General features: G+C 37.8%; 1 protein-coding gene across 3 annotated transcripts in view; it reads right to left on the bottom strand.

The window, feature by feature from the left end:
* The window catches only part of LOC105497766 (amphiphysin), a 255,206-nt gene that overhangs the window by 45,865 nt on the left and 183,539 nt on the right, over positions 1 to 25,802 (bottom strand). For all 3 annotated transcript variants that reach the window (XM_011769103.2, XM_011769102.2, XM_071095057.1), the window contains exons 12-14: positions 5,833 to 5,949; positions 2,050 to 2,073; positions 5 to 28 (exon numbers count right to left, since the gene is read on the bottom strand). In XM_011769103.2, the coding sequence (XP_011767405.2) occupies positions 5 to 28; positions 2,050 to 2,073; positions 5,833 to 5,949 (165 nt within the window). The remainder of the gene's footprint in view (positions 1 to 4; positions 29 to 2,049; positions 2,074 to 5,832; positions 5,950 to 25,802) is intronic.

Raw genomic sequence — 25,802 nt, forward strand, 5'->3', positions numbered from 1 at the left:
CCACCGGCTGTACCAAATCAGCGCTTGTCTGTATAGGTAAAGAAAATAGTAACAATAAGGCAAGAGAAGAAAATTCACTAACACACTAACACTAATCCTATGGTGTCTAGAGTCAACATTCTGCTGAAGGCTATAGCTTTTACTGGCTTAGGAACAAACTTTACAACTTGTTTTGTGATGGGAATGATTTTTGTTCCAAAATTGTTTAAGACCACTGTAGAAAAGGTACAACTAAAACCCAAAGAAAGCCTCTGTCATTTTGTAGCATCAACAAGGATGTTTTATGGCCAGTACATGACTTCTGCTTTAGCAGACTCTGAAATGTAAAGCTTCAAACACATAAGCAAGTTTGAGAACATCGGAATAAGATCAAGCACTCAAGGTCAAGAAATTACACAGTAGCACACACTCTGACACAGTATCAGAAGAAAATATTCCCCAAACTCATCCTATACTTGGCTCTGTCTTTGAGGTGGATGTTTAGATGGAGAATGGTCTGATATTAACCAGTCTGACTGCCTGGAGAGTTCTCTTGATGTCATTCCTCCAAATTAGCAGCCATTTTCTCCACATAACAAAAAAATCTTGCAAAGTTGAGACGATTAATAGCTGTGAGCAATTATGTTCAGAAAGCTGTTGTTTTGCATTCTTGTTATTGGTACCATTCCTAGCAAGTTTGTCCTCTGAAATGTTCAATAGCTGTTTCTAGATGATACCTTCACCCTCTCCATACCCTCCCAGCTAGGGAAGGAAAATGTGTTACAGTTCCACTAAAGATATAAATATTGGAATAACAAAAAAAAAAAGCATTGTCTTTTTAATCTCCAAGAAAATTAACACAGAGTTGAAGTTAGAATTCAAATGACTTGAGCATCAATCCATGCATGCCTTTTTGTGAATATATGAGTAAAACTTTTCACTAGAAAAGATATAACTTAGTCATTGGTGGTTTCAATCGACATTTTTAATCTCTCTTCTTGAGCACCTTCCTTGATGATCCAAGGATCTTAAAGACTGCAGTATAAGCCCTGCAACTGCAGAAAGAAGGGACAGACACCTTTTTGTTTTGAAGGGAGAAAGAAAGTGGCAAAGTCAATCCAGAAGTGGCATTGCCCAGGAATAGCTAGATCTAGATCTATTAAACTTTCCTTTTTTTGCCTCACTATAAAAGAAGAAAACATACAACTTAAGTTGGGTTCTTAAGACCACATCACCAGGGCTTTTCTAAAACAAAGACTCTGCTGCAAGGGATATGAGGCTGTAGAGGTGTGTGACCAGTCACCTAATTTCACAGCACCAATGAGACCACCACAAAGCTCTGTTTGTGACACTTTCCCAAGTCTAAATTATGGAGTAGTTATCCTTACACGTCAGATTAGCTGAATAAACATCAATAATAATATCTACCTTTTATTGACACATACCAGACACCAGGCTACATACTCTACAATTATCTTATTTAAACCTCACACAACCTTCTGAGGTAGGCATTGTTACCCTTATTTTACAAATGAGAAAAAATGATGCTTAGAGAGTTTTAGAAATTGCCCAAAGTCTCAAGGTTATAAGTAGAAGAGTTTGGACTAAAATCCATGGCCATCTGGCTGTAAAGCTCAAGTTCTTATTAACTCAAGCTTCATTAAATATAATAATTTTTAAAAAATGATTCCATGTGCCAAGTAGCCCATCTCTTCCATTTTCTCATTCACACTTTCCTTGTCTTCTATTTAAGTGTGTGTGTCCTTCACTACAATAGCTCCTTTTGCCATCAACCACCACAGAAAGAAACAAAGGGCCAATTTATTGACCATTATTCAAATTATTGACCATTATTCATCCAGGAATCTGGTCCACTGTACTCTTCCTTCACCATCATCTTCAGGTTCTCATAATGCTCAAGACTTTCAGTGGCCTAATGACCACCCTAGGGGTCTACATCATCATTAAATTGTATGAGTCTTCTTTCTGTTGCAAATGAAATAAAATATAACAAGGTTTCCAAATTTCTGGGGATCAAGATACATGAAAACAGAGTTATTAGTGGCTTACCGTCCATAGGTCCCAGGGCAATGTCTGAAAGCAAATAAACAAAAATATTGTTAGTTATACAAATCTAAAATGTAAAAAAAAGCTGACGTGACAAAAGTTCTTGAAATTATAAGCATTTTTTAAGCATTTCGTACGGCACTGTTCAATAGAACTTTTTTTGGTGATGGAAATGATCCATATCTGTACTTATCCAGTACGGTAGCCCTGGTCACATGTGGCTATTGAGCACTTGAAATGTGCTAGGGTAACAAAAGCACATTTTAAATTTTACATAATTTTATTATACTTAATATAAGCTTAAATGGCATTTAGCTTTGGATAGCACAGGTCTAATCAATCTCACCTTTCACTATGTGAGTAGAAAACTATATTTGAAACATGAATGAGGTTACTTTAACACACACACATACACACACATACCTCATTAAAATGAAGTAAACGAGGTGTCCAAATTTTAGAGCTTATCACATCTTTGAGGAAATGCAGGCGCTAATCACTGCTAATGCTATTTCCTTCTCATCTCATTTGAGAGGATATAGGATGACCAGTTTGATGGTAAATGAGCCCCAGAAAAATAGTTCTTCAATATGTTAAATTAGATGATAACACACTGCTCAATGAATTGGTAATCATACAAATTGGCAGAGCACCCCCTAAGACATGAATGAATTACACTTACTACTGCTATTTTATTTATAAAGCTTATGAATCCTGGGGAGTGAGGCCAGATGGTTCAAATGACTTCCACTATGGCTGAGGGGAGTAGGGGAGACTTCTCTTTATTTCCTTTATGATTGAGAATTGCTGCTAAAGCCACATCGCGTTATGCCCATGTCTTTGTCATTAGAATGGATCCATGTTTGTGTACTTATTTTGAATCACTAAATGTGAACAGCAAACTAGAGAGCCTGGCATTCCCACCTTAAAAATACGATGGTTTCCAGTAGAGATTGCAGAGGCCTCATTTGGGTTCTGTATTATAGAAAGCGGGCCCTGAGTTCTAACTGACACCCACCCACCTGGTTCGGACCCATTCTAACTGCTCTGCACTGCCCGCCTTGCATCTATCTCCATGCAGCCTGCCTGGTCTCTTGCTTAGCATCTTCTTGTAGGACGCCTAAGACAGGAGAGAACAACTCCATGGAAAGCCACAATTTTCTGTACATGGATCTAATATATGTTTTCTGATTATCTAGATGATTTGCATTTCATTGCTTCACAGCCCCTTAAGAATCAAAGATCATAAAAGCTAGTACATGTCTCTGCATCATGCACACATCACCAGTATTTTCTTTAAAAGGAAGGCAGGAAATGTGAAATGTCATGTTTATCAATCCTCAGGATCATGAAAGGATGCGTTAGTGTGCACAGATACTGCAGAGATCACAAGACGAGGTGTTCTGCTAGCAGCAAGAACATCACTTGAAAACATGGGGTCAGGTGATGAGTAAAGGAGGTCATTTTGAGTGAAGAGGAAAGAAACCAGGCAGACCTAACAGTGCTGTGCTTTTTTTGTCATTCAGTCAAGACTTTTGTTCTTAGCAAGAGAGGAGAGGTATGATCAAAGCTGGATTGTAGGACAACGATAGTGTAGTGACTCAGTTATGGCCACCAGGAGGCTAGAGGGTTTTATTACCTGGCCATGACGAAGAGCACAGGGACACACACAGCTTGCCCTCACTGCGGTGATATATGTCCTTCAGAACTAAGATTTTGAAGATTAAACCAGGTCATTTTTGTTTAATTTTGAAGAATCTCTTAGTCATGAGGCCACACACAGTTTCATGATTTATGGATTAATGTAACCATGAATTAACATGAAAGAGGTTTCTCTCCTGATTCAAACTTGTAGACAGAAATGCTACGAAATCTTACCCACTAATCATTCTAGCATCCACTGCAGAAACTTTGCTTCTGCCACAAAAGAAGTGAAGCATGGGCCAGGCATGGTGACTCACGCCTGTAATCCCAGCACTTTGGGAGGCCAAGGCAGGTGGACCACGAGGTCAGGAGATCGAGACCATCCTGGCAAACATGGTGAAACCCCATCTCTACTAAAAATACAAAAAATTAGCCAGGTGTGGCGGTGGACACCTGCAGTCCCAGCAACTCAGGAGGCTGAGGCAGGAGAATGACGTGAACCCAAGAGGCAAAGCTTCCAGTGAGCCAAGATCGCACCGCTGCACTCCAGCCTGGGTGACAGAGTAAGACTCTGCCTCAAAAAAAAAAAAAAAAAAAAAAAAAAAAAAAAAAAAACAACAACATGGAGCGTAAGGCAGAGAAAATCCCGTGAATTCTGCAGGCTGTCTATACAATGAGAGAGCTCTGAGAAGGAAGTATATTCGATTATATGTATATTCACTTTGTACTTTTCTTGGTCACCAAGGTGGAATCCTCAAACTTGCTGACAATACTTCTCAAAATATTGTTTTAGAGAACATTCCAATGAATATTAAGACAAGTATGGTTAACATAAATTTCTGTGGTCAAACAAATTTGGGAAACTCTAAGTTAAACAAACATAAACAGTTTTTTTAATTGCAGAACTTCTCAGTCTTTAGTATTCTCAGTCTTTAATATTCATAATGCACATCATGAATCTTCTAGAAGAGAGTTAATACAGGAGGCTTCCTGGAACATTCACCTAAGAGACCCATTTATTTTTTGCAAAGCATCTTTAAGGCTAGTGTCTAGACTATTAATTTCCTACTTTATTAACACCTTCCTTAGACATTTATTGTTCATATTTTACAACAGGAAGGCCTTTAGAAGTCCAATCACATTCTAGAATAAAGCATGGAATAGACATGATCCTTATTTATTGGGGTTCATATTGAGCTATTTATTCCCTAGTAGTTTACTGTGATATACCAAGAAGGCTTCAAGACCAGGGAATCAAGCTAGGTCTCAATTCCTAGGGTGAATGTTACAATACCCTTTCACTAATTCATTTGAAGCATACTCTAGCAACTTTGGTTTTGCCTAAATTCAAATGTGGGGCTCCAACCATATGCAAAGTACTCATATAAACAGTTTCTGTTTTGTCAAATTTTGAGTTAACTTCCTTCTATTAGCATAGAGAGCTGTAAACTAACTATATTTCAGAGGACCTACCCACAGGTCATTACGGCATCTACCACCAGTATCCTCTGACAGAAAATGTAACGACAGTAACTATCAGAAAGGAAGAAATGTGGAGAGGGAGGGAGTGGTGAGCAAAAAGGCTTGGGGAAGCAAGGCAACTCTCCATCAAACCATAATCATGATCACAGGAAGGGAGCTTCTTCAATGTGGAGGATGAACACAGCATCATCAAGTTCAGAACTATCAACACTGAAAACGGCTTCTGCTGGGCCATGCTCTCATGGTCATTGCAAACACACCTTAACTTGCAAAGTATGAGGAAGGGAAGTAGAGAAAACAGCAAGAAGAGTAAACCCAAAGCCAAAAGAAAGAGCTTCATCCAGGGAAGCCATAAAATGTATCCTGTAAACCTGAACAGTTCTGAGTGCAAAGTGGACACTGGTAACAATTACTCTGGGAGAGAAAACAGGAATGTATGGTTATGCCAGCTCTATGGGTAGAGAAAGCTGATGGCATGGGAGGCTTAGAATAACTAATATCGATAAGGTCCCCTTTCTACCCCTCTTTCCTATTAGGAAATATCTGTCGACCAAAATTAAAAATAGATAGTAGTCATGAAAGGTATAGGGATCATTGTTTACCACACTGAATTACTGAGGTTTACGAAATATCTCCAAATATCCAAAAAGCACCTGATACCTGAGACATGGGTGAGTGGGTCACTCCAGCAGAACCTGCAGGTGTCACCTCGGGCTTGAAAGGATCGAAGTCCAGATCCAGCAAAGTCTCCTCTTTCTTCACCTCAGGGACTTCGTTCTGTTAAAACAAACAACAAAACAAAACAAAACATGTATTAGCTTGAATCTGATAAGACCATGATATAGCCCATGTATACTCTCTCTAATATTATTATTGGGTATCCCCAAAACACACTTTTATAAGCATGGTGGCTCACCAATATGTGCCCAGTCACTCAGCTAAACACAGTGAGAAGGAAATAACTACCTCTGGCCAAGTATAACCTAAGTTGCTCTGGAATGTGTTCCAGGCTCTAGCTCTTGTCCTTTGTCTAGTTCCAAGTCCAGTCAACAAAGAGAATGTTCCAAAGATGCATCCTAATGTACTAAGATGCAAGGAGTCTCTTCTGTCAGCTCAGAGAACTCAGATCAAGAAATTACAGATGACCCAATCGATAAAATGGGTCAAGATCTGGACTTACTACAGCAATACTGCTGATGTTATTCTGGGAAGCTAAAATTTTAAAAGGAAGGTGCCATTGTGTACTGCTGACCACATCCCAACTGCCTCATTCCCTCATTGGCACCCTATCCCTTGATTTGGTTATCATTTGATCCAGTCTTCATCCATAGTATTGTTAGTTTCAGTTGTGTATGTGTATGAGTGAGGGTGAACGGGAGGGAGAGAGGAGACAGCCATGCCTCCCAACATTTGCTGCAAAATGAGCTCCCATTAATAATATTTTTGAATTAGAAAGAAGGTAAGCCAAATAAGACATAGGACAAAAGTCCTGCTCGGATAATAAAAAAAAAATCTGTAATACTAAACATTATCATTTGTTCATTTATTTCTGGTATCATAACACATGAAAACCATGTGGGCTTGAAATCGGCATAACCCAGGCTCAAGTTACACAGTAAAGGGCCAGACTAAGACAAAGTCCCATAAAGTATAACACAGAAAAGGGGGTTGGGGTCAGTTTTCATACAATTTAAATTATATGTGTTTAGCATTCAATATAAAATTCTTTTAAAAAAAAACTCTGTTGCCTAGAAATTGAAATGTCAAATCAATGGGTAAAGTATTACATAAAAACAGATTTTTGGAGACTGATTTTTGAAGAACAGGAGTTATTTTAATTAATATTCATCACAGACATTAAAAACTGAGAAATGTATGAAAAGTGAGGGCCAGACAAGTGGCTCACGCCTGTAATCCCAGCACTTTGGGAGGCCAAGGTGGGCAGATCAGGAGGTCAAGAGATTGAGACCATCCTGGCTAACATGGTGAAACCCTGTCTCTAGTAAAAATGCAAAAAAAGAAAAGAAAAGAAAAAAGAAAAATTAGTTGGGCATGGTGGTGCATGCCCATAGTCCCAGCTACTTGGGAGGCTAAGGCAGGAGAATAGCTTGAACCTGGGAGGCGAATGTCACAGTGAGCTGAGATCACGCCACTGCACTCTAGTATGGGTGATGGACCGAGGCTCCATTCCCTCCCAAAAATAAAAAATAAATAAAGAACAGCGAAGTGGTATAACCTAAATACTTTCCTTAGCATATCCGTACTTATTGCAGAAGAAAGCTGCTAATATATCATGCTATTAGCCTTGTGTTTTCTATTTTGCAGCATAGTAACTCCCCATATATACTTTTAAAAAAATTTCACAAGGATAATGCCCTTCTGAGAGCTACACTTTCTTCACTAATTACAATCACAAAACTATCAACCGATTTCCTATTCAAAATCTGCATAAGCTTTGTTTTTCCCCAACTTTTATGTTGGTACAAATTATATTTTTAAAATTTAGTAAATGTATTCTACTTGAAATATGATAGGCACTGTTTGAAGAACTTTACACATATGGACATTAGCTCAAGTTAACAACACACTTTGGTGCAGTCTAATGTTGACAACACTTTATTGCCTTTAAAGCATTTATCTTGCCATCTTCTCCAAACTGCATTGTACTTGCCTTTTCAAATATAATCCTTACAAAAAATTGAGGGAGATATGGCAGCAATTCCCCATTTGGGAGAATGAATAGAATTGGCTGAATGGTAATCTGTTGTCATGGCCCCCAGCTGCCATGCAGCAGAGGTAAGACTGCAGCTGGTGCCTCTGACTCCAAGGCCTGCCAGGCTGCCGCTGATGCCTCAGACCCAAGTTTCTCAATTAGGAACCCCAAGAATCCACAGAGGAATTCTCAAAGTTCTGCAAGTTCTCCATAAAATTTTAGGTCATGTGAATATATTCATTATTTCCCTTTAAGCCGAATGAATCCCCTTAAGGAAGCTCAAATGGGAATTTAGAGATGAAGGATGAAATGAGGCATCAGACTATAATGGGCTATGCTCAGACTTTGATTGAGATCAATCTGTGTCTATACCCCAATATTACCACTTGCTAGCTGTCTCTCCCTGGCCAATTAATTGAGCTTCTTTGAGCCTTGGTTTCTTCGTGAATAAAATGGGATTAATAAGACCTAATAGGATTACCATGAGTAATAAAGATGATAAATGTATATGTACATAATAGCTAGGAAATACTCAAAATGGAAATGGAAGCTAATGTTATTATCATTAGCAACAATGCATACATGTGATTATGGTTTGGCTCTGTGTCCCCACCCAAATATCATCTCAAATTGTAATCCCCTTGTGTGAAGGGAGGGACCTGGTGGGAGGTGACTGGATCATGGGGGTAGTTTTCCCGATGTTGTTCTCACAATAGTGAGTGAGTTCTTGTGAGAGTTGATGGTTTTAAAGTGTGGCACTTCCCCCCTTGCTGTCTCTCTCCTGCCACCATTTAAGATGTGCCTTGCTTCCCTTTCACCTTCTGCCATGATTGAAAGTTTCCGGACGCCTCCCCAGTCATGCGGAACTGTGAGTCAATTAAACCTTTTTTCTTTGTAAATGACCCAGTCTCAGGTGATTCTTTATAGCAATGTGAAAATGGACTAATACAACATGTGAATACATAAAATTACTGTCATCAAATATCCATAATGCCAATTTGACTGCCTTCAAAATATGTAGCTGGTTTTTTCAGACTCAACTTCTACTTAGCTTTGCCCTCTTAATCTTGAGAATTATCCCTTAAAGTACTCATGTCAAAGAATATTCTGGTAAAGCTACAAAAATAGCAAAAGGATTTTGCCTATTTACGTAGTATTCTTTTTCAAAAGGGCAAGAATGTACTCACAACTCTGTCACTACATGTTGAAACACAGTAAAGTATAATTTTCCTTAACAAGACAAATGAATCCTGTACACCTTCATCACAATTAGAGTACATATGGTATGGTCTCAACATTCTTAGCTTTTTAGGAACTTGATCATAAGTACTGCTTTACCATCAGAAATCTACAAGGGGTGACTTGGAATGTGCGCCTAAGAAAGGAGACCAGCTGTGGAAACCACAGTAGTGAAAAATCTTCCAATAGGAAAATATTGCCAATTGTAATAATCTGTGCTATGTTTCATGAGGTGTCTTCTACTTGGGACATCTAAGTTTATTAGCAAGGTAGTGGACCTCTTCCAGCGCAGATGTGCAATTTGAGCATAATCTGTATGCCTAGCCTTGCCAAAGCTTCTTGATAGATGGATTTTACTTCCCCATCCCTTATGTGGGGTTGACCATATGTCATGCTTTAGCTAATGGATATTAGTTAATGTAATGCAAACCAAGGCTGGAAATATGCTTTCATAGTTGGTTGGTTGGTTTGCATTCCTGCCATTCACCATGAAAAGTACAGCCTTGTGTAGCTGCTAGTCCGAAAAGAATGAGACACATGCAGCACATGTGGGCCAATCATAATATAATTTTCTAATCAGTGTTAAAGACAAATTCATAAAAAGAACCAGAGAAAAGAAGACATTTCACTGACAGAGGAACAACATGAAGGTAGCAGTAGATTTCTCACCAGAAACAATGAAGCAAAAAGACAGTGAGGAAAGTACTAAGAAAAAGAAACTGTCAACTTAGAATTATATGCCTCTTGATAATACTTTTTAAAATAAAAATTCAATGAAGATTTTCAGACAAACAAAATCAGAAAGAATACATCACCATTATATACACACTACAACTAATGTGAAAGATATCTTTCAGGCAAGGGAAAACAATAACAGAAATATGCATCTACACAAAGGAAGAGAACCAGAAATACTAACTGCCTAGGTACCTATATATGAGTTTTTATTATTTAAATCTTTTAAAAAGATAATTGGCTGCTTATACAAAAATCATAACAAAGTAATGTGAAGTTTATAATGTAGATAAAATAAAATCCATGAAAACAATTGCACAAAAACAGAAGTGGGGAAATGAGAGTATATTATTATTAGATTTTTATACTGTACCTTAAATGACTTTACATAATTGAAAGTTAGACTGTGATAAATTAAAATATATACTAAAACCCTAAAGTAACCACTAAAATGATAAAACAATGTATAGCTAATAAGCAAATAAAGAAAATTAAAGATAATAATAAAAATGTTCAATTAATACAAAAGAAAGCAGAAAAAGAAGGTTAAATGAGCAGGGAGAAAATGGAAAACAAGTGATCAATGTGCTAGAGTTAAACTTCATCGTATGAATAATAACCTTAAATGAAAATGGTCTAAATCATGCAATTAAAAGGCAGAGATTATCTAATTATACAGAAAAGCAAGACCCAACTAGATACTGTCCAGAAGAAACTAATTTGAAATATGTAGACACAAATAGGTTCAAAGTAAAAGGACATAAAGGATACACCATGCCAATCTAACCAAAAAAAAAAGCTGTAATAATTACATTAACAATAAAAAAGTAGATTTCAAATCAAAGAATATTATCATGGATAAAGAGGATCATTGCCTAAACATTTATGCACTCAATTACACAGCTTCAACATAAAGCAAAAACCAAGAGAGCTGTAAAAAAAAAAAAAAAAATTAAAAAGCACACACACTTTTATAGGAAAGACTTCAATGTTCCCCTTTCAATAATTGAAAGAACAAATGGAGAGAAAATGAGCAATGGTATAAAAGATTTAGATAACACTATGACTAAATTTGACCTAATTTATACTTATAACATTCTGTCCAATAACAGCAGAATATAAATTCTTTTCAAGTGTACATGGAAATGTAACATGATAAGCAGTATTCTAAGACATTAAATAGGTCTCAACTAATTCTTTTTTAAAGGCCCTATCTGTGATTTTATTTCTAAAAACAAACAAACAAATGAACAAATAAACAAAATGGAACCTCTTTCTTGCATAGACACCAGATACAATGCTAAAAAGTTCCCAGTATAACTTTATTATAAAGACATACGCGGGGGTTCCAAGATGGCCGAATAGGAACAGTTCCAATCTACAGGTCCCAGCATGAGGACCGCAGAAGACGGTTGATTTCTGCATTTCCAACTGAGGTACGAGGTTCATCTCACTGGTGCTTGTCGGACAGTGGGTGCAGCCAACAGAGCGTGAGCTGAAGCAGGGCGAGGCATCGCCTCACCTGGGAAGTGCAAGGGGTCAGGGAATTCCCTTTCCTAGCCAAGGGAAGCTGTGACAGATGGCACCTGGAAAATTAGGTCACTCCCAACCTAATACTGTGCTTTTCCAATGGTCTTAGCAAATGGCACAGCAGGAGATTATATCCCGCGCCTGGCTCAGAGGGTCCCACGCCCATGGAGCCTCACTCATTGCTAGGACAGCAGTCTGAGATCAAACTGCAAGGTGGCAGTGAGCCTGGGGGAGGGGTACCCACCATTGCTGAGGCTTGAGTAGGTAAACAAAGTGGTTGGGTAGCTGGAACTGGGTGGAACCCAATGCAGCTCAAGGAGGCCTGCCTGCCTCTGTAGACTCCATCTCTGGGGTCAGGGCATAGCCAAACAAAAGGCAACAGAAATCTCTGCAGACTTAAATGTCCCTGTCTGACAGCTTTGAAGAGAGTAGTGGTTCTCCCAGCACAGAGTTTGAGATCTGAGAACAGACAGACTGCCTCCTCAAGTGGGTCTCTGACCCCTGAGTAGACTAACTGGGAGGCACCCCACAGTAGGGGCAGACTGACACCTCACACGGCTGGGTACCCCTCTGAGATGAAGCTTCCAGAGGAACAATCAGGCAGCAACATTTGCTGTTCAGCAATATTTGCTGTTCTGCGGACTCCACTGCTGATACCCAGGCAAACGGTCTGGAGTGGACCTCCAGCAAACTCCAACAGACCTGCAGCTGAGGGTCGTGACTGTTAGAAGGAAAACTAACAAACAGAAAGGACGTCCACACCAAAACTCCATCACCATTACCAAAGACCAAAGGTAGATAAAATCACAAAGATGGGGAAAAAACAGAACAGAAAAGCTGAAAATTCTAAAAATCAGAGTGCCTCTCCCCCTCCAAAAGAACACAGCTCCTCACCAGCAATGGAACAAAGCTGGACGGAGAATGACTTTGACGGGTTGACAGAAGAAGTCGTCAGATGTTCAAACTTCTCCGAGCTAAAGGAGGAAGTTGGAACTCACAGCAAAAAAAGCTAAAAACCTTGAAAAAAGATTAAACGAATGGCTAACTCAAATAACCAGTGTAGAGAAGTCCTTAAATGACCTGATGGAGCTGAAAACTGTGGCATGAGAACTACGTGATGAATGCACAAGCTTCAGTAGCCAATTCGATCAAGTGGAAGAAAGGGTATCAGTGATTGAAGCTCAAGTGAATGAAATGAAGTGAGAAGAGAAGTTTAGAAAAAAGAGTAAAAAGAAATGAACAAAGCCTCCAAGAAATATGGGACTATGTGAAAAGACCAAATCTATGTCTGATTGGTGTACCTGAAAGTGACAGGGAGAATGGAACCAAGTTGGAAAACACTCTGCAGGATATTATCCAGGAGAACTTGCCCAACATAGCAAGGCAGGCAAACATTCAAATTCAGGAAACACAGAGAACACCACAAACATACTCCTCGAGAAGAGCAACTCCAAGACACATAATTGTCAGATTCACCAAAGTTGAAATGAAGGAAAAAATGTTAAGGACAGCCAGAGAGAAAGGTCGGGTTACCCACAAAGGGAAGCCCATCAGACTAATAGCAGATCTCTCGGCAGAAACTCTACAAGCCAGAAGAGAGTGGGGGACAATATTCAACATTCTTAAAGAAAAGAACTTTCAACCCAGAATTTCATATCCAGCCAAACTAAGCTTCATAAGTGAAGGAGAAATAAAATCCTCTACAGACAAGCAAATGCTGAGAGATTCTGTCACCACTAGGCTGCCCTACAAGAGCTCCTGAAGGAAGCACTAAACATGGAAAGGAGCAACTGGTACCAGCCACTGCAAAAACATGCCAAATTGTAATGACCATCAATGCTAGGAAGAAACTGCATCAACTAATGAGGAAAATGACCAGCTAACATCATAATGACAGGATCAAATTCACACATAACAATATTAACGTTAAATATAAATGGGCTGAATGCTCCAACTAAAAGACAGACTGGCAAATTGGATAAAGAGTCAAGACCCATCAGTATGCTGTATTCAGGAGACCCATCTCACATGCAGAGACACATATAGGCTCAAAATAAAGGGATGGAGGAAGATCTGCCAAGCAAATGAAAAACAAAAAACAGTAGGGGTTGCAATCCTAGTCTCTGATAAAACAGACTTTAAACCAACTAAGATCAAAAGAGACAAAGAAGGCCATTACATAATGGTAAAGGGATCAATTCAACAAGAAGAGCTAACTATCCTAAATATATATGCACCAAATCATGAGTGCCCAGATTCATAAAGCGAGTCCTTAGAGACCTACAAAGAGACTTAGACCCCCACACAATTATAATGGGAGACTTTAACACCCCACTGTCAACATTAGACAGATCAATGAGACAGAAAGTTAACAAGGATATCCAGGAATTGAACTCAGTTCTGCACCAAGCGGACCTAATAGACATCTACAGAACTCTCCACCCCAAATCAACAGAATATACGTTCTTCTCAGCACCACATCACACTTATTCCAAAACTGACCAAATAGTTGGAAGTAAAAAACTCCTCAGCAAATGTAAAAGAACAGAAATTATAACAAACTGTCTCTCAGACCACAGCACAATCAAAGTAGAACTCAGGATTAAGAAACTCACTCAAAACCACTCAACTACATGGAATCTGAACAACCTGCTCCTGAATGACTACTGGGTACATAACAAAATGAAGGCAGAAATAAAGATGTTCTTTGAAAGCAATGAGAACAAAGACATGACATACCAGAATCTCCAGGACACATTTAAAGCAATGTGTAGAGGGAAATTTATAGCACTAAATGCCCACAGGAGAAAGCAGGAAAGATCTAAAATTGACACCCTAACATCACAATTAAAAGAACTAGAGAAGTTAGAGTGAACACATTCAAAAGCTAGCAGCAAGAAATAACTTAAGATCAGAGCAGAACTGAAAGAGATAGAGACACAAAAAACCGTTCAAAAAATCAGTGAATCCAGGAGCTGGTTTTTTGAAAAGAGCAACAAAATTGATAGACCACTAGCAAGACTAATAAAGAAGAAAACAGAGAAGAATCAAATAGATGCAATAAGAAATGATAAAGGGGATATCACCACCAATCCCACAGAAATACAAATCACCATCAGAGAACACTATAAACACCTCTATGCAAATAAACTAGAAAATCCAGAAGAAGTGAATAAATTCCTGGACACATACACCCTCCCAAGACTAAACCAGGAAGAAGTTGAACCCCTGAGTAGACCAATAACAGGCTCTGAAATTGAGGCAATAATTAACAGCCTACCAACCAAAAAAAGTCCAGGACCAGATGGATTCACAGCCGAATTCTACCAGAGGTACAAGGAGGAGCTGGTACCATTCCTTCTGAAACTATTCCAATCAATAAAAAAAGAGGGGATCCTCCCTAACTCATTTTATGAGGCCAGCATCATTCTGATACCAAAGCCTAACAAAGACACAACAAAAAAAGAGAATTTTAGACCAATATCCCTGATGAACACCAATGCAAAAATCCTCAATAAAATACTGGCAAAACAAATCCAGCAACACATCAAAAAGCTTATCCGCCATGATCAAGTGGGCTTCATCACTGGGATGCAAGGCTGGTTCAACATATGCAAATCAATAAACGTAATCCAGCATATAAACAGAACCAAAGACAAAAACCACATGATTATCTCAATAGATGCAGAAAAGGCCTTTGACAAAATTCAACAGCCCTTCATGCTAAAAACTCTCAATAAATTCGGTATTGATGGGATGTATCTCAAAATAATAAGAGCTATTTATGACAAACCCACAGCCAATATCATACTGAATAGGCAAAAACTGGAAGTATTCCCTTTGAAAACTGGCACAAGACAGGGATGTCCTCTCTCACCACTCCTATTCAGTATACTGTTGGAAGTTCTGGCCAGGGCAATCAGGCAGGAGAAAGAAATAAAGGGCATTCAATTAGGAAAAGAGGAAGTCAAATTGTCCCTGTTTGCAGATGACATGATTGTATATTTAGAAAACCCCATTGTCTCAGCCCAAAATTTCCTTAAGCTGATAAGCAATGTCAGCAAAGTCTTAGGATACAAAATCAATGTGCAAAAATCACAAACATTCTTATACACCAATAACAGACAAACAGAGAGCTAAATCATGAGTGAACTCCCATTCACAATTGCTTCAAAGAGAATAAAATACCTAGGAATCCAGCTTACAGGGGATGTGAAGGACCTCTTAAAGGAGAACTACAAACCACTGCTCAACAAAATAAAAGAGGACACAAACAAATGGAAGAACATACCATGCTCATGGATAGGAAGAATCAATATCATGAAAATGGCCATACTGCCCAAGGTAATTTATAGATTCAATGCCATCCTCATCAAGCTACCAATGACTTTCTTCACAGAATTGGAAAAAACTACTTTAAAGTCCACATGGAACCAAAAAAGAGCCCACATTGCCAAGCCTATCCTAAGCAAAAAGAACAAAGCTGGATGCATCATGCTACCTGACTTCAAACTACACTACAAGGCTACAGTAACCAAAACAGCATGGTACTGGTACCAAAACAGAGATATAGACCAATGGAACAGAACTGAGTCCTCAGAAATAATACCACACATCTATAACAATCTGATCTTTGACAAACCTGACAAAAACAAGAAATGGGGAAAAGATTCCCTATTTAATAAATGGTGCTGTGAAAACTGGCTAGCCATATGTAGAAAGCTGAAACTGCATCCTTTCCTTACACCTTATACAAAAATTAATTCAAGATGGATTAAAGACTTAAATGTTAGACCTAAAATCGTAAAAACCCTAGAAGAAAACCTACACAATACCATTCAGGACGTGGGCATGGGCAAGGACCATGTCTAAAACACCGAAAGCAACAGCAACAAAAGCCAAAATTGACAAATGGGATCTAATTAAACTAAAGAGCTTCTGCATGGCAAAAGAAACTACCATCAGAGTGAACAGGCAACCTACAGAACGGGAGAACATTTTTGCTATCCACTCATCTGACAAAGGGCTAATATCCAGAATCTACAAAGAACTCAAATAAATTTACAGGAAAAAAACAAACAATCCCATCAAAAGGTGGGCAAAGGATATGAACAGACACTTCTTATCAAAAGAAGACATTTATGCAGCCAAGAGACACATGAAAAAATGCTCATCATCACTGGCCATCAGAGAAATGCAAATCAAAACTACCATGAGATACCATCTCATACCAGTTAGAATGGTGATCATTACAAAGTCAGGAAACAGCAGGTGCTGGAGAGGATGTGAAGAAATAGGAACACTTTTACACTGTTGGTGGCACTGTAAACTGGTTCAGCCATTGTGGAAGACAGTGTGGCGATTCCTCAAGGATCTAGAACTAGAAATACCATTTGACCCAGCCATCTCATTACTGGGTATATACTCAAAGGATTATAAATCATGCTGCTATAAAGACACATGCACTGTATGTTTATTGTGGCACTATTCACAATAGCAAAGACTTGGAACCAACCCAAATGTCCATCAATGATAGACTGGATTAAGAAAATGTGGCACATATACACCATGGAATACTATGCAGCCATAAAAAAGGATGAGTTCATGTCCTTTGTAGGGACATGGATGAAGCTGGAAACCATCATTCTCAGCAAACTATTGCAAGGACAAAAAACCAAACACTGTATGTTCTCACTCATAGGTGGGAACTGAACAATGAGATCACTTGGACACAGGAAGGGAAACATCACACACTGGGGCCTATTGTGGTGTTGGGGGATGGGGGAGGGATAGCATTAGGAGATATACCTAATGTAAATGACGAGTTAATGGGTACAGTACACCAACATGGCACATGTATACATATGCAACAAACCTGCACGTTGTGCACATGTACCCTATAACTTAAAGTATAATAATAATAAAAAAAGACACATGCATGTGTGTGTTCATTGAAGTAATATTCACAACAGCAAAGACATGGAATCAACCTAACTACCTATCAATGAAAGCCTGGGTAAAGTAAACATGATACACACACACACACACACACACACACACACACACACATATCACGGAATACTGTGCAGCCATAAAAAGAATGAGATCATGTCCTTTGCAGGGACATGGATGGAGTTGGAAGCCATTATCCTTAGCAAACTAACACAGGAACAGAAAACCAAATACCACGTGTTCTCACAAGTGAGAGCTAAAGGTTGAGAAAACATGGACACATAGAGGGAAACAACACACACTGGGGCCTATTGGAAGTGGAAGGCAGGAGGAGGGAGAGGATCAGAAAAAATAGCTAATGGGTACTAGGCTTAATACCTGGGTGAGGAAATGATCTGTACAACAAGGCCCATGACACAAGTTTATCTTATGTAACAAACCTGCACTTACACCCATGAACTTGAAATAAAAGTTTAATAAAAACTTGCCCTTTTCCAGAGCACAGCATGAAGGTGGCTGCCATATGCATACTCAGTCCACTCTTGTCCTAGTGACCTCATCAAGTGAGATGCAGCCTTCTTCCTCTCCCTGGCAGTCTATCTTCTGTTTTAAGACCCCATGTGTCCCACGTGGAAAAAACTGTCACTGAATCACTTCTGCCTTCAACTAATTTAAAAACATTCAAGTCACACGAAGTATGGTCTCTGACTCCACTGGAATTAAATTGGAGATCGTTAACAGAATGGTCTCTAGAAAATCCACAACTATTTTAATCATCCAGAATGATCTCTGCAAAATCCACAAATAATACTCTTCTAAATAACCCATTAAGTCAAAAAAGAAATCAAAGTGGAAATTAGAAACCTGAATGGAAATGAAAACAAAATATCAAAATATATGGGATGCTACTAAAGCAGTACTTATGGGAAAATTTATAGCACTAAACTCCAATATAAGAAAACAAAAAAGGTCTGAAATCATTAACCTCACCTTCTTTTTACCCTAAATACTAGAAAAAAATATAAACAGAGCAATAAAACCCAAAGTAGAAACTGGAAATTATATAGATTAGAGTGGAAATCAATGAAACAGAAAACAAAAGATAAAGTGAGAACAAGAAAAAGAGAGAATCAATAAGACCAAGGGCTAGTTATTTGAGAAGATCAATAAAATTAATGAACATTTAGCCAGTCTAATTGGGACAAAAAAGAGAGAGAGTGAAAAAGGATGTATATTACCAATATTAGGAATGAGATAGGGGAGCATCATAATAGATATTAGAGATATTAAAAAATAAAAATAAGGAAATATGATGAACCACTTTATTCCAAATACATTTGACAATTTAGATGGAATGGACAGATTCCGTGAGAAACACAAACTACAAATACAAAGATCTCACTCAAGAAAAATAGATACCCTGAACTGCTCTATATCTATCATATAGAAATATATCAAAACAAAAGAAAACACAACAAAACAGAGCCCAGATGAGTTCTCTGATGAATTCTATCAAACCTTTAGGCAACAAATAATACCAACACAAATTTAACCAGTACACTGAAGGGGAGCAATTGATTTTCAGTTCAATTCATTCAATACCATTACCCTGGTAATAAATCATAAAAACCCTTTTCTTAAAAAAAAACCTTAAAAACTAATATTCCCCAAGAACAGGAATCTAAAAATTCTAGACCAAGCTTTAGCAAGCAGACTAAAAGATATATAGATTAAAAGGATAACAAACCATCACCAAATGGGGTTCATCCTAAGACTTCATGGTTGGTTTACCATTGGAAAACCAATAAGTATAATTCACCATATTAACAAACTATAAAGAAAACTCATATGATCATCTTAAGAGATGCAGCAGAGCATTTGAGAAAATCCACATTAATTCCTGTTTAAAACTCTCTAAGTAGGAATAAAAGGCTGCTTCCTCAATCTGATAAAAGCCAGCTAATGAAACCTACAAGTAACAAACACTGTGTTCAAAAGTGAAATACTACATGTTCTTCCTCTAAGATCAAGACAAGGATGACTGCTTTACTACTTTTACTCAATATTTTTCTGGTAGTACAAGAATGAAATAAGGTAGGAAAAAGAAATAAAAGGCACCTAGACTGCAAAGAGAAAAGTAAACTTTCTTTATCCATAAAAGATATAATATATATAGAAAAATCCAATGAAATCTACAAAAAAGCTATCGAAACTAATAATTCAGTTTACCAAAACTGCAGATACAGCATCAATATACAAAAATCAGTTGTACTTACACACAATAGTGTGAACATCCAGAAAAAAACAAATTTAAAAACATGATTTATAATAACAATAAAAATATAAAATACTTAGGGATAAATCCAACAAAAGATGTGTAATGTCTGTACATTGCAAACTGTAAAACATGGCAGAGAGAAATTAGAGAAGATCATTAATAAAGGGAGAGATATATTGTGTCTATGCATCAGATGACTCAGATATCATTGATCTATAGACTCAGTACAACATGATTTAATATCTATACTGCTTTGAGTAGTACCCCCCGCCCAAATTTCATGCCTATCTGGCACCCGTGTGTCCTTAATTGACAACAGGGTCTGAACCAATACAATAAAATAAAGATGAGGTCATACTGATTAGAGTGGGTCCTAATCCAGTGACTGGTGGCCCTGTAAATTACCCAGTCTCAGGTATTTCTTTATAGCCATGTGAGAATGGCCTAATACACTAACCATGCCAACAGTTGGATATGTAGACGCAAGAAGAATGCCATGTGAAGACACAGAGCACACAGACACACAGGGAAAATGCCATGTGATGACCAAGGTGCATACTGGAGTGATGTATCTGCAAGCCAAGGAACCCCAAGGACTTTCACCAACCACCGGCAGCTAGGAGAGAAGAAAGGATTGATCCTCCCCTAGAGCCTTCAGAGAGAGCATGTCCCCACTGACACCTTGATCTCAGACATCTAGCCGCCAAAACTGTTAGAGAACATTTTTTTTTTTCGGGGATGGGGGGGTTTTGTATTTAAGCCATTCATTTGTGGTACAGCAGCCCAGGAAATAATGCAGTATCAACTTACAGTTGATTCTGAAGTTCATATGGAAATTCAACGTACCTAGAATAGCCAAAACAACTCTGAAAAAGAACAAAGTTGAAAGACTAACCCTACTGACCCTGATTTCAAGATATTACAACATGACAATAATCAACATAGCATGCAACTGGCACAAAGGCAGGCAAAAAGATCAATGGATAATCATATAGTCCAGAAATATAGCTCTCTCTCTATATATATATGATAAATAGATAGCTATTAGTTGTCTAATTTTCCATAAAGGTATGACTAATTTTCCACAAAGGTGCAAAGGCAACTCAGTAGAGTAAGAGTACTTTTCATACAATGGAATATTCATTTCTAAAGAAATAAATTCCAACACATACTTTGTATCACATAAAAAAATTAACTCCAAATTAGTCACAGGCCTAAATGTAACACCTGAAGATAAAACTTCTAAAAATTATTAAGAGAAAACCTTGCGATTTTTATCTTGGGTTAGGCAAATACCTTTTAGACATTAAATGAAATATATAATCCATTAAAAATGGATAAATTGGATTTCATCAAAATAAAAATGTACTACTGTTCAAATGACACTGCCAAGAGAATGAAAAGAAAGCCACATATTGGAAGAAAGTATTTGCAAATCTTATCTAATGAGGGACTTGTATACAGAATGGATAAAGAGGTCCCAAAACTCAATTAAAAAATAAATACACAAGCAAAAGTTTTTAACAGGCACTTCACTAAAGAAGATAAATGGGTGTTAAATAAGTACATGAAAAAATACTTAACACCACTAGTCATTTGGGAAAAGGAAATTAAATCAAAATGAAATACCACTATCACTTACTAGAATAGCTAAAATTAAAAATACTGACTGATATGGTTTGGATTTGTGTCCCCTCTCAAATCTCATGTCAACTTGTTATCCCAGTGTTAGAGGTAGGGCCTGGTGGGAGGTGACTGGATCATGGGGGTGGAGTTTTCATGAATGGTTTAGCACCATCCCCCTTGGTACTGTATAGTGAGCGTCAAGAGATCTGGTTGTTTAAAAGTGTGTTACGCCTCCCTCCTCTCTCTTCCTCCTGCTCCTGCCGTGTGAGACAGCTGCTCCTGCTTTGCCTTCGCCATGAATAAAAGCTCCCTGAGGCCTCCCCAGAAGCAAATGCTGCCATGCTTCATGTAAAGCCTGCAGAAACATAAGCCAATTAAATTTCTTTTCTTTATAAATTACCCAGTCTCAGGTATTTCTTTATAGCCATGTGAGAATGGCCTAATACACTAACCATGCCAACAGTTGGCAAAAATATGGAAGAACTAGAACTCTTATGCAATGTTGATGAAAATATAAAATGGTACAAACACTTCCGAAAATCTGTCAATTTTTTTAAAAAGTTAAATTTATTCCTAAAGTATGATCTAGCTAGTTTATCCCTAGGTATTCACCCAAGAGAAATGAAAGCATGCATACACACAAAGATTTGTATACAAGTGCTTATGGTGCCTTTATTTATAACAATCAGAAATTGGAAACAACTCAAATATCCATCAGAGGGAAAGATAAATTGTGATAATTCCATACAATGGAATACTACTCAATAAGAAGGAATGAGCTACTGATATGTGCTACAACATGAATTAATTTCATCATTCAAAAAGTATTTTTTTTATTCTGTATGATTCCATTTATATAAAATTCTAGAAAATGCAAACTAATGTATAGCAACAGAAAGATGAGTGTTTGCCTAGAGATGCTGGTGCCCATGGGGAGGAGCAACAGAAATTAAAAAGTGGCTCAGAAAACTTCTTGGAGTGACATATATTCATTATCTTGATTCTGGTAATGGTTTAATGGCATATACATATGTGCAAACTCATCAAATATGTGCATATATAAATATGTACAGTTAATTGTGGATAAATCATACATCAATGAAGCTTACTAATAACATTAAAAGGAATCTAATAGTGGGAGATGGGTTAAACCTACATTCTCTTAACACAGTGCTCTGCTGCTATTTAAAATAATAAAATAAATACTAAATTGACATGGAAATACTTTTGTTATATTTATATTAAAAAATCATAAATTAAAAAATTGACATAGAATGATCACATTTCCAAAAATACACATTTCAGTTACTTTTTTTTTTGTTTTGTCTTTTGAGATGGAGTTTCACTCTTGTTGCCCAGGCTGGAGTGCAATGGCGTGATCTTGGCACACCGCAACCTCCACCTCCTGGGTTCAAGTGATTCTCCTGCTAAGCCTCCCAAGTAGCTTGGATTACAGGCATACACCACCATGCCCAGCCAATTTTGTAGTTTTAGTAGAGACAGAATTTCTCCATGTTGGCCAGGCTGGTCTTGAACTCCTGACCTCAGGTGATCCACCCACCTCGGCCTCCCAAAGAGATGGGATTACAGGCATGAGTCACTGCACCTGGCCACATTTCAGTTACTATTTAAATGGAAAAAAGTGGCATTTTACACACAAAATTAGTAAAAGTGAGTTTTCCTGGGGAATAGACTTTTACTTTTGAAGTTTTACTTTTTGCTTCTCTGTAATTTACTATTTTTTTTACATTAACTATGCATCCTTTTGGACATTATTTTTGTAAGCCTATCAGGTAAAAGAGATTTCAATACATAACTATAGCCATAAAACATTTAGTAGTGATACATCTGTATGTAGTTTGCAATTATTTGATTGACCCAGAAATCTAGCCTCCAGAGCAAACACACAACATATTTTCTGAGGATCTTAACCTTTAGAATTTGAATAAAATGTATAAAATCTGTAAACACCTCAAAAAAACCATTTAGAAGTAAAACACATGGTCTCTAAACCATCCTCATGGCTGCATGCAGACAAACAGACAGAGAAAGACACACGCACACACACACACACACCCCCATACACAAAATTTCTTTAATCAACACAGTATTATAGTAAGCCAGACTACCATGAGGGCATAGAGATTTTCATCTTTTCATCTCCTAGAGATTTTCATCTTTTATTCTTTCATTAAACATATTTTGAAAACCTTTACTATATCCTAGGTATTGTGCTGGACACTTGTAACTTCCCAATGAGGCAAAAGAGGCGGAGTAGGAAGCTTAAACGGAGAGGTGAAATAAAATCTTTAGGAACAAGGCCAGTCAGAAGTTATCTTTTATGTAATAGAAATACTTTTCACGTAAAAGTCACAATTTACAATTTATAACAGTGAGTAAAGTTTTAGGATTTCATCCATAATTACAATGAAGCAGTGGCCTAGGAAAGTTTACCTTCGTGGTTAGAAGCCTATAACAGGATTGCTCCAGATTGGTACATTACAGTTAACATGAGTCATATAGCACATGGACAGGGTTCAAGTGCTTTATATTGCAGTCTTAGAATGGAAAATCTTTCAGTCATTTAAAATGAGGTTGCCAAGTATTTGTTCCACAGAGTTTATTGTAGTATACTAGTCCTTCCTTATTTGCAGGAGATATGTTCCAAGACCCCCAGGGGATGCCTGAAACCACAAATGGTACAGATAGTACTGAACCCTATACACGCTATGTTTTTTCCTATACATACATACCTATGATAAAGTTGAAGTTATCAATTAGGCAGAGTAAGAGATTGACAACAATAGCTAATAGTAAAATAGGACAATGATAACAATATACTGTAATAAAGGTGAATGTAGTGTGAATGTGAATATAGTCTCTCGCTCTCTCCAAATATCTTACCGTTATGTAGTATTTTTGGATCATGTTAACCATGGGTAACTGAAACCATGGAAAGTGAAATTGTGGATAAGGGAGGACTGCTGTACAGAGAATTAAAAGGACAGTATAATGCAGATCGCTTTACTCACAATCTGGACCTATAGATTGCTCTCTCACATTTGCTTTATGTGCATACCTATATTTACATAATCCTGAAATGCTCTAGGAATGAGTTGACACACAATAAACTAGACCTTCCAGGAAACTGTTTTCCTACTTTGTTTTGTTTTGACTTCGTTTTTTATCAGAACAAGTCGGTAGGTTGCAAAATCATTCTTAGTGTAGCATGTGGGTTTTGTTCATTGTTTTTACGTATATTATGACTAATAGTATAAAAGCTGACAGTCAAGAGAATAGAGTCAGCAAGGAAGAGGGATAGGGCCTGTGCTTACAATAAGGTTCTGCTGTGACTAGTGGAAAGACAGAGGGCTAAACTGGTTGAGTGAAGGCCCTCCTACCACTATATCATGGTATTTACCAATAATGTCACTGATGTGTAGCAACCTGAAGAACTTTGCTAATATCAAAACCCAGACAAGTTCTAGAGAACCTGCATTCTGGACACTAAGGATAGAAAGAATGATATCGATTTGTTCATTTACTGAATGCCTGGTACTGCTCTCTTTTGGGTGCTTACAATGCGGTCACACACAGCCTACAGCATTCTGCTTTCCACTTCTGCACTAGGAGAGGCATGGTTCAGCAGAAAGACGAGAGGTTTGCTCTTCTAGAAAGTAGGACTAATGACATGTAAATCACAGGATTGATGTCAAGGTTAAATTGAGTGAGACCTTGCAGAAAGATATTTAGTAACTTTCTCTGTTCTGTAGACAGGAAAAGGCTAGGCACTGTTAGTGGCTCTGGAGTCAGAACCTTGAAAGATAGTGAGGCCTAATGACCCAATGATTTTAAAATATTTTCAGAATATCAGATGACACATAAACTGCATTGCTTGGTTACTCCTGCTCAAGGAATGGAACAATGATGTTGGTAATCCACCAGGGCAACGAACTGACTAAATTTGGGCTTGACATGCACTGTGTAGTTTTTCTTCCTTCTAATTTTCATCTTACTAATTCTTTCTGTCTTAAAATAATGTTAACGTGTTTACTTTGAAAAATAGCAAGGGAAAGAAGAGGCAGCTGGTCCAGAAATATGTTATGTTGAAAAGCTAGTGTGGTATTTAGAACCAGGTTACAGTTACCCAGTAAGTGAGAGATGCATATGTTCATAACTGAAGGCTGGCCTCATCAGGATTACATGGGTGAAAAAGCCATCTGATGGACTGATTCTGCAAGTGAGTTCTATTTCAGTTCAATTGGCTAGGGAAAACAGCATGATTTAATGAACTTAAAAAGTAAGATGCAGTATCAGGCTGGAAAACAGAGACATAAGAGTAGAAAAGCCAATGGTGCTCAATTGGCCCCAACACACAGGATTGAAAGGCTGCACTCATGTCTGCCTGGGAGCATGGTAGGCATCCTATGGGGTGATGAGCAGAGCTTAGAGAAATAAGCGTGGATGTTCAAGGGATAATCCTTCTGGATTTGTAAAGGGGAACTCTTATCAGAGAAAATATGCAATATCATAGTTGGGAAAAGATTTAGGAAAAAT

The sequence above is a fragment of the Macaca nemestrina genome, chromosome 4 (assembly GCF_043159975.1).
Source record: "Macaca nemestrina isolate mMacNem1 chromosome 4, mMacNem.hap1, whole genome shotgun sequence".
In the NCBI taxonomy this organism is placed as follows: domain Eukaryota; kingdom Metazoa; phylum Chordata; class Mammalia; order Primates; family Cercopithecidae; genus Macaca; species Macaca nemestrina.